Source organism: Gopherus evgoodei, chromosome 10 (assembly GCF_007399415.2).
Source record: "Gopherus evgoodei ecotype Sinaloan lineage chromosome 10, rGopEvg1_v1.p, whole genome shotgun sequence".
NCBI lineage: Eukaryota > Metazoa > Chordata > Testudines > Testudinidae > Gopherus > Gopherus evgoodei.
The window spans coordinates 9,749,589-9,761,815 of record NC_044331.1 but is presented as its reverse complement, the minus strand read 5'-3'; the positions used below and the strand labels follow the sequence as shown (position 1 = coordinate 9,761,815).

At 43.8% G+C, this 12,227-nt stretch overlaps 1 protein-coding gene across 2 annotated transcripts in view; it reads right to left on the bottom strand.

The window, feature by feature from the left end:
• Nucleotides 1-479: 479 nt before the first annotated feature.
• Nucleotides 480-12,227, bottom strand: part of FAM169B (family with sequence similarity 169 member B) — a 48,541-nt gene continuing 36,793 nt past the window's right edge. For both annotated transcript variants that reach the window (XM_030578964.1, XM_030578963.1), the window contains 4 exons: nt 9,267-9,449; nt 7,170-7,298; nt 2,213-2,316; nt 480-1,401 (listed from right to left, as the gene is read on the bottom strand). In XM_030578964.1, the coding sequence (XP_030434824.1) occupies nt 1,177-1,401; nt 2,213-2,316; nt 7,170-7,298; nt 9,267-9,449 (641 nt within the window). In that variant the 3' untranslated portion in view covers nt 480-1,176. The remainder of the gene's footprint in view (nt 1,402-2,212; nt 2,317-7,169; nt 7,299-9,266; nt 9,450-12,227) is intronic.

Genomic DNA, 12,227 nt, shown 5'->3' with positions numbered 1-12,227 from the left:
ACTGGATCTGATTATGTGTGCACCCAGACCCTATCCCAGGCTCACCACTGCTCCCCTTGCCTCTTGAGGATAGTTCAGAGCCCCCCCTCCATGGCACCCAGGGATCCCAGAAGCACATACAGCCATGGGCAGGCTTCTCTGCATTGGGGTAAATTCTACCCTCAGAGAAGATTAGATCCATGACAACTGTTGAAAACATTTAAGTGTCCAACCTTAAATGCAACATCCCCTGTGGTGATATGGAACCTGGTGCACCCATTTGGTGCTACAGTGGAGGCTGGTTGTAAAGGTAGAATTAAGCACTGCCTTGCATTGATTTATGTATTATAAATAAAGCATTCCCGGTACATCAGTAAGTCAAGCTAGAACAGCACCACACTGACTTAATCTTGCGAGGGAGGGACTGAAAGGTGAGGGGGGGGGAGTTTCTTAACCACATTGTAACTTGTGCAAGCTGGCGAGACACATTATCAATATATTTTCTTTTATTGTAAAGCATTAGGAATTGGTCTATATGAAATACAATACATGAGATAAGCAATCCACACAAAGTTCCTTCAGCTGTGCCTTAAATTATATACACAATGAGATCTCAGTGTCTAAACTTAAAGGCAATGTATGGCCTGTAGCTTTCTCTCTGTACCAAACTTCTGCATTAATGTAGACCACGCAGTTGTTTTGTCCCCATCCCCCAGTCCACTTTGTAGCTTAAGGCAGATTTTTCTGCTGGAAAAGCTCAGCTGAAAGAATTTCCAGATCAACTGTTCTTTTTGAGAGGGAGGTTACAGAGCCATCATTCTGATACCAACCTGTGTTGCGGTATCTCCCTTGCATAATACAGGATGTTGTTTCCATAGAAATATCTTCTTACATCAGTATCTACAAGTCATCTAATTACTCCTTTCTAGACATCTCACGCGATCCATTAAAATCTTTCCAAAGCAGGGAAATAACTAGGCTCAACTACTATTTAATTTCTTGGAAGGAAGTAAAAGAAAAGAGCAATTAAAAGAACAATAGTTTGATTTTATTTTTTAAAGATTCAGAATATTTGCCTTGCAAGACCCTTGTAACTAATCTGGAGAAATCTCAGCACGGTTAGAGATTCTGATTATTTTAGCTGACTCTTTTAGCCTTTTATGACTGCACAGTGGATTTGCTTCTTGAGTAAGGCAATTAAGGCAGCATTCGGAGATGCTTAGTAGTCTTGTCTTCGGGCAGGCCCATAGTGCTTGTTCTTTTCCTAAATCCCTTACATTGCTGCGTATCAGCTGTACTTTGACTGAAGTCCTCCTCCTTGGGAACTTGCAGGTGTAACGTCCTTGCTTCTCCTGTTGGATTATCTTTGTTGTCTCTGGCTCCTGGTGGCACTTTCCTAATATCAGGAATGCATTCGCCTCCCTGAAATTAGAACCAAGACACAAGGATCATCCGGGTGTTATGAAAGGTACATACATACTTACAGTGTAAAAGCTATGATGTGACCCTAATCCGAGACACCCTATGGAACAAAGGGGACCCCAAAACATACCCATTTTGTTTGTATATAATAGATTCTTGATGCTCTGCATAAGTAGTTTGAATGGTCTGATTAACAACAAACTGATTAAGTTCCAGTAACCGTTGGGCGGCAACCTAAAGGGGAGAAGTAAACATAACAACCATGGTGCTTAATTTTACTCTGTTTTGCTTCTGCCCCCTCCTTATTTATTATTTGACAAGCTTCATTATTTTGATTTGTTTCCTTGAGTTCATTTGAGTGTTTATGGAGAATTGGTCCATTCAAATTGCCACGATTGTTTTAGGCCACGATCCTGAAATGAAGTGTGTGGGGGCAGACTCCCACTTGAAGCAATTAAAAAGAGGGCATTCTAATTGCAAAGTGCTAGGCAACCTCGATACAGGCGTTGTAACCATTCCACCTACTGTGTATGCAGGTCAGTTCAGAAAGCCACTGCAGACCTGCTAGTTGAGCATTCCAGCTCTGTTATAGCTCATAGATCTCCGTGAGGAGCGAAGTAAAAACTTTCACACCTTTCACCACCAAGCCCCCAGAGCAATTACAGATTAGCCATATAAATCAATGGCCCAGTGACAGAAGATCATCCATGGTTATCTGTGTCACTTTCCTATTTAGGCCCCCTAACTCACTAAGTAGGAACAACAAGTTTATGAAAAAGTGGATCATAGAATGACAAATGAATCATTGTACCTCATTCATCTGGCCTGCATCTAAGCATCTGGGTTCATCATCCTGAGCTCTCTCTATATGACAGCCTCCTTCCTCCTCTGAAGCAGTCTGACAAACTGTGTTTTCTGAGGGCAAGATCGTAATGAAAAAATGCTGGCACAACTTCCGTGGCAAGTTTATTAAAAAAAATAAAATACCTAAAAGATGCTGTCCTTGTACAATTTCAATCCCTCTCCTCCAATTTTGACAATTAACTACCCAGCCCAGCAACAAAAAAGACCCTTGTGCAATGGGTGGCAATGCCACAAAAGATAAATGCATAGGTTTGGTCAGAAGAGCCCCATTTTCTGACAGCCGCATACACCTGAAATATTTGCAGGTCTATCTATCTGAATGTAAAAAAAATCCACACCTGGCACTTTCACACACAAAATTTTCTATGTGTAAATATCGCATCATCTACCTGCAAACAGATGCATCTGCTAGTGCTGTAGATGCAATTTGAACGGTTAGCCCCCTGTTTCCACATCCGCACTTCTTGCCAGGTATAAATTATGTCTAAAAAAGTTTTTAATTATATTTGGCATTTCTGAGCCTCCACTATCTTGACATAAAGGGTCCTGATATGCAACAACAGCCTGTCAGGCTAATTTGGGGGTGACTGTAAACTTGCATCTTTTCTGATTATTTCAGAAAAATTGTAATGGTTGAGACTGAAGCACGGCATCTAGTATTTCCAGTGCCCAACAAATTAGCTCTGACTGAATCTGATTTTCTAACTATTAATTGGGGTAAAATGAGTGTGGAGAGACCAGAAAAATAAATTATTAACACTGCCCTTAAGCTGTCACGATCCTATTCCCAGACAGCGTTAAAATCTCAGAACGCTCAGAACACCTCCATCGTCATGTGAATGACTGCACTAAAATGTCATTGAAAACCTTTCTAGCCTTAGGTGGAAAGTTTGTTCCACTAAATGGAATCCATTTCTCAGAGAGTTCACTGGTCTGTAAGTTGCCCTTTAGACAATAAAAGGCACCTTTCATGATTCCCATAAAGCCTGCAAAGCAGTTATTTCCCACTGAATCTGCTTTTCTTTTCACTTGCTGGAGCCATATTGGTCCCAGGATATTAGAGAGACAAGGTGGGGGAGGTTCTCTCTTTTATTTGACTTCTGTTGGTGAGCAAGACAAGCTTTGGAGCTTACACAGAGCTCTTCATTAGGATCTGGACCAATAAAAGACAGTACCTCCCCCACCTTATCTTTTCACACTCACTTTCTATTTGTAGACCTTACATACTTTCACTCAATTACTCTAGAACTGCTCACTTCAGAGCTTGATTGGTTCAGCAACTAGGACACTGCCTGCATATTCATCTTAAATTTATTTTCACATTTCAGCCAGTCTCTGTAAGCAAATGCTACTGCTTCTCTGTTACTGGAACTATTTGATATAAATTAACCCTGGCTGATTTTTCAACAAAAATTAAATTCATGTGAATATTTCCAGTTCCATGTACCATGCACCAAAGAGCTTTCTTTTTATAGCTACACACTGATAAAAATTCCACCATGTTGAAAAGAACATATCCATCTAAGTCTCCCTTTCACACATATCTACAGATGCGTGCATACTCAAGCCTACGTACCATTTCTGGTGTACAGAGTGCTGTAGTTCAGCCATGCTGCCACTAGATGCAGCTCTATATCCTTGCAAAATTCAAAGTCTAATCTCAGGTTGGTGGGAACCTTCCGGAAAACATATTGCTGTAAAGGCCCTACAACATTATATGACAAGAATTTATTCCCGACTCTCTGAAAAACTATATAGTATGCAGAACAAGAGCTGCAGAGTTAAAGCTACTACATAGCTTTCTTCTAGAGTGCCTAGTGCAGTGGAAAGGGGACAGAAGGGTTGTTCAAGAAGACCAGAACAGGATGGGGAGCTCCTTAATCTTGGTGGCTGTCAGAGGTGAAAGAAAGCCGGTCCGGTCCAGTATGGCGTACTGGCAAGAGCCAGTACACCATGCTGGACTGCATCGACTTCCACTGCGGGGATTGAAAGGGCTCTGGGCTGCCCGTGGCTGCGGGCAGCCCAGAGCCCTTTAAATCCTTGCCGCGGCTCCTGCGGGCGGGCTGGGGCTGGGATTTAAAGGGCTCAGAGCTCCTTGCCACTGCGGGCAGCCCAGAGCTCTTTGAATCTCGGCCACGGCTCTGGCGGCTGGGCTGGGGCCAGCATTTAAAGGGTTCCGGGCTTCCCCCAGTGGCAGGAGCTCTGGGTCCTTTAAATCCCTGCCCTAGCCCCGCAAAGCTCAGGGTTCCCCCTGGTGGCCAGAGCCCAGGGCCCTTTAATTTGCTCCTGAGCCCCGGGGGGCTCCCAGCCACCTCTGCAGCTGGGAACCCCTGGTTGATTTAAAGGCTCTGGGTCTCCCAACTACAGCTGGTTCCCCAGGGCCTTTAAATCTTGAGAGGCCACACCTCTTCCGGATGAGGCCATGCCCCCCTCAGGACTCCGGCAGTACCAGTAAATCCTGTAAGTTACTTTCACCCCTGTGGCTGTTGTCATATGTACTACATTACTTGGTGATGCTGAGCTATATTGCCATGTGCTGGTGGGATGCAGCAAGGGGGAAGGTGACACAGAAGAAATAGATCCAAAAGACAGTCACATCCTCAAATACGCCTATGAGATCCAAGCAAACATCTGTTGTAGAGTTGGGTAAGGGCACACCTCAAGAGCTCCATTCTATGACATATCATTCGCCTCACTTTTCTCCTGTGAAAGTACAGTGCTGGTTACAGAGGCTCCAATTCCAGTCTCCCTTAGCAGGGATAGAGTCTGGGGAACCATGGGACAGGGGAGCAGATCTTCCTGTAGAGGAGAAGGACATGGTGCACCTGAGCTGGGAGGAGCTGCTGCTTTTCCTACTACTAGCAGAAAGTAAGTTCTGCTGCTTCTACCTCACCAGCCAAGAGGGGAAGCGCTGTGGGATCAGCACTTCTTCCAAGCTCAGTGAGACTTGGGGAAGCTGTCCCTCTCCTTGCTGTAGGTACTATCTGTCTCATGCTCTCTTTTACATTAACTCCTGTACATGTAATATACCATGCACTGGGAGATACACACACACACAGATTTTATACATCATACAAATATATATGTATATCTAATATATGTATTACAAACACTTTATTGTGTTAAATACTCCATTTCTATGGTACTTTGAAGTTCCACTGAAGATGGTAAAGTTAAAGTCAACTCAGCACATTCACCCTCTAGGAAAGGGATCGCTGATGAGCTGGGAGCCATAAGATGAATAAAATATGCTTTTTAAAAAGATTCTATTTGTTGCCAAGCTAATTTGCTTCTGCCATTTTCCACTATGGAGATCACATTGCATCTCAGAAGTTATAGTATAAAACACATACGTGTTTTATACTCTTTCTCTGCAGCCTCCACAAATGTAAGTATCTCCCCGCACCTGCAAAACTGCCCAAGGCAGCTCTGGGGTCTTATTCGGATTTTTACTAACTCCCTTTCAGGTGCGGTCTCATTGAACAGTTTGTGAAGGCCAAAAAAAAAAAAAGAAGAGGAAGTGATCATCCTCTTGTGACCCGGTGTCTGTCTGCTGATCTGAATTTACCCCATTCAGGTACAAACTGAACTGAATGTGACTGATTCCAGGAAAAAGCAACACTTGTTCTTGTTAGCTTAAAATTAAAAATGAAAGAGGAGCATGGAAGACCATAGCACTGTGACGGTATTGGAGGAACCCAGCCTGGGGCAAAATCCTGTCCAAACTCTCTGATGGAGTCTGGTGATGAGAGAAAATGCAGTGGCTAAGCTGAGGGTCCCTGTGCCGTCCTGCTTATATAGGGCAGAATATATCAGGGAAAGCATGGGGGCCATTTCCTCTCAGCACTCTCTTCTGCTGATCCTGAAAGGAACAAGCCCTTCCTTGGGACCTGCTCTATTTCCAAGCCATCCGAACAGATGACCTTAGGTGCATTAGCGAGATCCTCCTTTGAGCTCTTAAGAAAACACCATGAGTGTTTCCTACTCTATTGCTGCCTGGGTGTTATTGTGGGGAAGGATAGATATGGGAGGAGAAGAAACTCGGACAAAGTAGGATTTTGACCTTTATGAGGAATCCTTTTTGAATCCTACAGCTACACCCCATGGAGTAGATGTCTATGTTCTCCATGGATTGGATTAGTATCAAAGAGTGGCATTGGCAGCATATTTTAATGAAGCTAATCATGTTATCCCTAAATCCTACAAGTTCCTTTTCTTATGACACAAACAAACCAACTCATCTCTACGATGCAAATATGGTGCTAACCTCATTGGGCTAATTGTTGCCCTGGTGTAATGCACTGCAATGGGAGTTCCATACTCTTATGCCAGGGCTGCATTTTGTCAGTAGCCCTAGGAGTCTCTGTAATTTGATTTCATTACTTCAGAATCTCTAATCCTGGCCCTGTTTACCAGATATTTTGGTGCTCTCTTGAGGATTACCAAGTACTGTGCTGTACAGTAAGGAACACAGATTCCCCCCCGCCCCCAATTGAACACAAAAGGAGGTGGAACCTTCAAGTTTATGTCATGGAATGGCACGAAAATTGACTCTGAACGGCAAATTCAGTAACTCACATCCCCATGGCTCTAGAAATATTTTCTATTTGCCTTTAAATGAACCTGTGCATTTTGGTTTTTTACATACTAGAGCTGAGATACCCACTTTGGGGTCTAACCGTAGACTTTCTGCACACTACCACCCACCTCGATAGCTGAGAGGTACCTGTCATTTCTGAGTCAGGTAAAAAGACATCGTGCTGAACCACTTGCTTAGCACTTTCTCCGTGTGCTGCCAATGAGAGGAAGCAGCATTTTGTCATCATTAAGGAAGCGTAGCTTTTACCTGTGAAGTTTAAATAACTGAACACGACAAGGAGAAGTCCGCACTACTTGTTACTCACTTTCTGAAAGGGCAGGTTCCAGCTGAATCTTTAACCAGATACTAACACGCTGGCTCCAGTCCCCTGGTGCTTCCACCTCCCACAGTCGATCCTGCTCCTCTGGATGGGTCTGCAAGAATCTGTGGCAAACTGAACAGGAAAACCAAGTGCAGGGAGTGGAGGGGGGAGAGAAAAGGGGAAGCATTAGTGAGTCAGTTGGTGGCACCAAGCATGAGCCCTCAGGATGTTCTCTCAGAGACCTATTTTCTCTTACAGGTGTTGTATTTGGGTGTTTTCTCTCTCTTCCCACCCTTCATTCTCTCTCGCTCGCTCTCTCTGCTAAGCCTCTTGCCATGGGGTCTGAGTACAGTGACAGCAAAATATTCAGTACGTGGCTTTATTGGTCCTTTTTGGACCTATGCAACACAGAGTGGGAATATTATATAAGAAATAATAGTGGGAACTGCTCACATTTAGTGGAAGGATATTTAGAGGGCACTGGGTTGCAATTTTCACTCTAATACAGAAGAATTTCCACTTATTTCAGTAAGGCGAGGATTTCGCCCTTGGTATTTAATATTTATGTTTGCAGTGAGATCCAGAGATCCCAATCAGGATCAAGGATCGCTTGTGCTAGGCACTCTACAAACATCAGCAAAGACACAGTCCCAGCCCTGAACCTTAGCCCCAAACCTACCAGAGATGAAAAACTAACTCTTAGGATGTACCACTAGTGTTTGTAAACAAATCTCAAATGCAGCATGTATAAACCGTACAATGCATGCCAGCAGGGAAACAGTTTTTGTTGGGTGGAGAAAAATAACGGTGTCTGTATTACTTCTTCCTGTATTAAGAGGGCACAGTATCCTAGATAGAGCTGGGGGAGGAGGGAGAGATGTGAATATATAATATACATAACTATCTATGCCAGGGGTCGGCAACCTTTGGCACGTGGCTGGGGCTGGCTGGTTTGTTTACCTGCCACGCCTGCAGGTTCGACCAATCACAGCTTCCACTGCCCACGGTTCACTGCTCCATGCCAATAGGGGCAGCAGGAAGTGGCACAGGCCGAGGGATGTGCTGGCCGCTGCTCCCATTGGCCTGGGACAGCAAACCGTGGCCAGGGAGAGCCGCGATCAGCAAAACCTGCAGACATGGCAGGTAAACAAACCGGCCCGGCCCGCCAGGGTGTTTACCCTGGCAAGCCACGTGCCAAAGGTTGCCGACCCCGATCTACGCGTTAGTTGTACATGGTGTATACATTTTAGACAAACAGAACTGTGTACAGAACTGTGAACAGAGACAGACTAGGAGGAATAAAGGTTTTATTGGCATTAATTAGGGATGACTGTAAAGTCATGAGTGGGTAACAAAGACATCCCAAACAAGTTGCAGTAAGGTCCACTGTGTCACACCATATCATCGGGTATTTGGTTTATGCCACATATTTAACAAAGAAATATTTATATCTGTTTTAGAGATTTTAAAAATTATTTCACTGTTAGGACTATTTTATGTAAGCTTTCACCTGAAACTCCAGGCTTGCTTGCGTTACCACGAATCCAACTGTACAGGCCACTAAGTGAAAATTATAATTAATTGTAAAAATATATTGTGGCTGTTCAAAAGCCGCTCAGAGACTTGGAATGAAAGTAGTAGTACTGATAAGTTGGATTAGGGGGCACGGTTCAGATGTGGTGCCTGACAAATGCAATTTATCACAAAAAGTATCAGCACCACAGATGTGGCATGTGTGTGGTGTGTGCATATGGACATCCACACAATTCCTTCTTTTTCTTTCCTGTCAAACAGCAAGTTGATAATTCATTCTTTGATTCCAAAGCCATTATTCCATTTCTTGGAGATAATTATATAAGAGTATAAATACCAAACTACCATTCTAAGTTTCTATCACTCAATATCTTATAAGAACACAGGATTTCCTCCCCACAGGAAGCTCCATGTGTCTCTGGGAAGACTGCACACCAAGGACATTATCTTTGTGTTCACTCCCTGCACTGAACTCTCCTGCAGCCAAGAAGCCTCTTCCAATATTTTTATGAAATGCATAAATCATGCATGACCTTTTACCTAATATTTCCACATCAAGTGTTTTACCTTGGTACATGTCAGCAGAAATAGGGCAGCTGATCCCCAAGGCATCTTCGGTCACAAAAGATTGACAGAAATCATGCAGAATTTTCATCCCTAGGCCGCACCTTCTGTACTTTCTCCGGACAAATACAGTATCCAGAACTGGGAGCAGGTAGCATTGACTAGTGTTAACATCACACAGGCTTCCTGGGAGTACACAGTAAAATAGCTCACTCTTACAACCAATAAATAAAAAGATAAACCACTCTCCAAGACAACAAATGGCAATAATTGTGGCAGGAGGGGCTCATTAACTCTATTTTACACAGAAGGGAAGTGGGTGTAGCATTCTACAAAGAAAAAAATTTGAATTCAGATCAAGGTCGTGTTGGGTAGAACCCTAGAGAATGCCAAGGTCAGGGAGACATTTTAGACTCAGGTATACGTTTCATTGCCAACAAAACCAAGCCCCAGTACAAAGATGGAGATGGATACCGTACTAACGAAGGGCCTGCGTGCTGCTGAGGCCAAAACAGTGACTCAAGCCTAGCGTTCTGCCTATTGGACCAAACCGGTTCTTAGTAAAATTGTCAGGAAGTATTAGAGCTTGCCCTAGCACTTCAAACCTTTACTCTGCAGTTATCGCCCAGGTTAAACATCCTCTGCCTTCAAGAGAAGATATGGTTGAGTACAGCAATGCAGAGTCCAAAACTACAGTGTTCATATCAATTAACTAAGAGCCTCACTCTGCAAGAATTACATGAGTAACTCTTTGTATATTATACACATAAGTTCAAAATGCCATAAGAAATCGAACCCAAAAGAATAAGAAACATAAGCATTCAATCATGTTGAGATCAGTCTGTTATCTAGCTACTTTGTAGGATAAAAGCACTACAAATGTCTCCTCCTGATTGATTTGTATTTAATCATTTATGAAATGCCCACTGCTGTAGTGCCTGGACTCATACAGATTAAATACAACTGAAAATCCATAAAATCATACAAATTAGAGGCCTTTTAGTAGGTCTGCTTGACAATTTTCCATCAAACCTTTCTCCTTTGCTCCCTCCTGAAATAAATGAGTTTTTTATAAACCACCATTTTCATGACAGTATCTGCTTTTCTATTTTTTTTCTTTTTCTGTCAGAAAACTGAAAAGTTTTTAGTTTTTGATGAAAAGTCAAAATATTTTGTTGAAAATTTCTATGAAAACAAAACATTTTCATTTAAATTTTGCATGAGAAGGAAAAAACATTTTCTTGCCAGCTTTCCCAGTTAATCTAGTCCCTCTCACAGTTAGTTTGTTCCCTACTATACATTTACTAGTGTAACACAGGGCTGCCCAAAGGTGGGGAGGGAGGCAAGAGAGCCAATTTGCCCCAGGCCCCGCAGCGGCCCCCACAAGAGTTTTTCAGGGCCCCTGGAGCAGGGTCCTTCACTCGCTCCAGGGGCCCTGGAAAACTCTCGTGGGGCCTGGGCCCCCGGAACGTCTTCTGCTCCGGGTCTTCGGTGGCGGGGGGGTCCTTCCGCTCCGGGACCTGCCACCAAAGTGCCCTGAAGACCCACGGTGGGGGGTCCTTCTGCCCCAGGACCCGCCGCTGAAGTGCCAGGTCTTCAGTGGCAATTTGGAGGTGGGGCCTCCCCCCGCGGGTCTTCGGGGCATTTCAGCAGCGGGTCTCAGAGCAGATGGACCCCCCGCCACCGAATTACCGCCGAAGCGGGGGTCCCCCACCGCCGAAGACCACAGGCCCCCTGAATCCTCTGGGCAGCCCTGGTGTAACATCCAACCTCATTTTAACTGTCTCAAGTCATGAATCTTCTGACACTTCTCTTGGGAGTCTCCTTCACAGCCTAATAGAACTAATTGTCAGGAGGCTTTTCCTGATATTGAAACTAAGCTTCCCTTCTTTCAGTGTGACTCTTTTCTTCTAGTCATCTGCTTGTTATCTTAAATAAGGGCCTGCTTCTGCTCCTGTTGATTTCAACTGGAGTTTTGCCACTGACATCAACAGAAATAGGATCTGACTTTAACTCCTCTCCTTCCTTGGACTCCAAATTCAGCAAGACACGTGCTTAAATCAGAATAAAGTCAATGAGACTTGAGGAAATGCTTGACTTTTCAAGTGCTTTATTGAATACAGACCGTTTGTTTTGGTGTTTACAAATATTTGTAACACGTCCCTAGTAGTTATCCTTTCTTCCTAGGCCAATCCCTCCATCTCTCTAATTTTTTTATTTTATTTTTTTGGCTGTTCTCTGAAGTTCATTCAGTTTGTTCCATTAAGTTAATCAAAATTTTCCTGGGAATGAAGTGCCCAGAAATTAATGCAATTATTCACATGCAGTTATACATTAAATCAAACTGACCACAATAGGTTGTATAAACAACTCCCCTCCCTGTACCACCACAACCAGCCATAAATAATCCAGCCATGGTCTATAATCAAGTCAAGACCAAAAATATACATCTCAGATCACACTCTGAACACTGGCAGTTTCAGCATAACAAAGTGACTTTAATGCTTCCACAGTGAGACTTTTGTTTTTAATGGTGAGCATGCCCTATGTAATGTACATGCATCTATTGGCCAGAATGTCAGACTTCCTCAAGTATATGTGATTATGTCAGCCCTGCCCTGCAAAATATATATTACTAACTGCCAGCCAGTAGAAGCAGCAGCAGAGAGGGAGTAAAATGGGGTCCCACTGAGGCCACCCCTCTCACCAGCAGCCCCCTGGAGCCAGAATTTGCAGGGGAGACGACACACAAACACACCGGGAAATGAGGACTCGGATGGTGCCTATCTCCAACATGTGGCATAGGGGGAAGCTGCAGAGGAGCTACCCAGACACTCCAGCCAGTAGGTGCTGCTGCAGAAGCAGTCAAAGCAGGGGCCTTCTAACAGTCAGAGAACTTTCTATAGTTTCTCTGTCCTGTGATGATTAGTTGTTGGTCCAACCTTTCCCCTCCTTCTGTCTCTT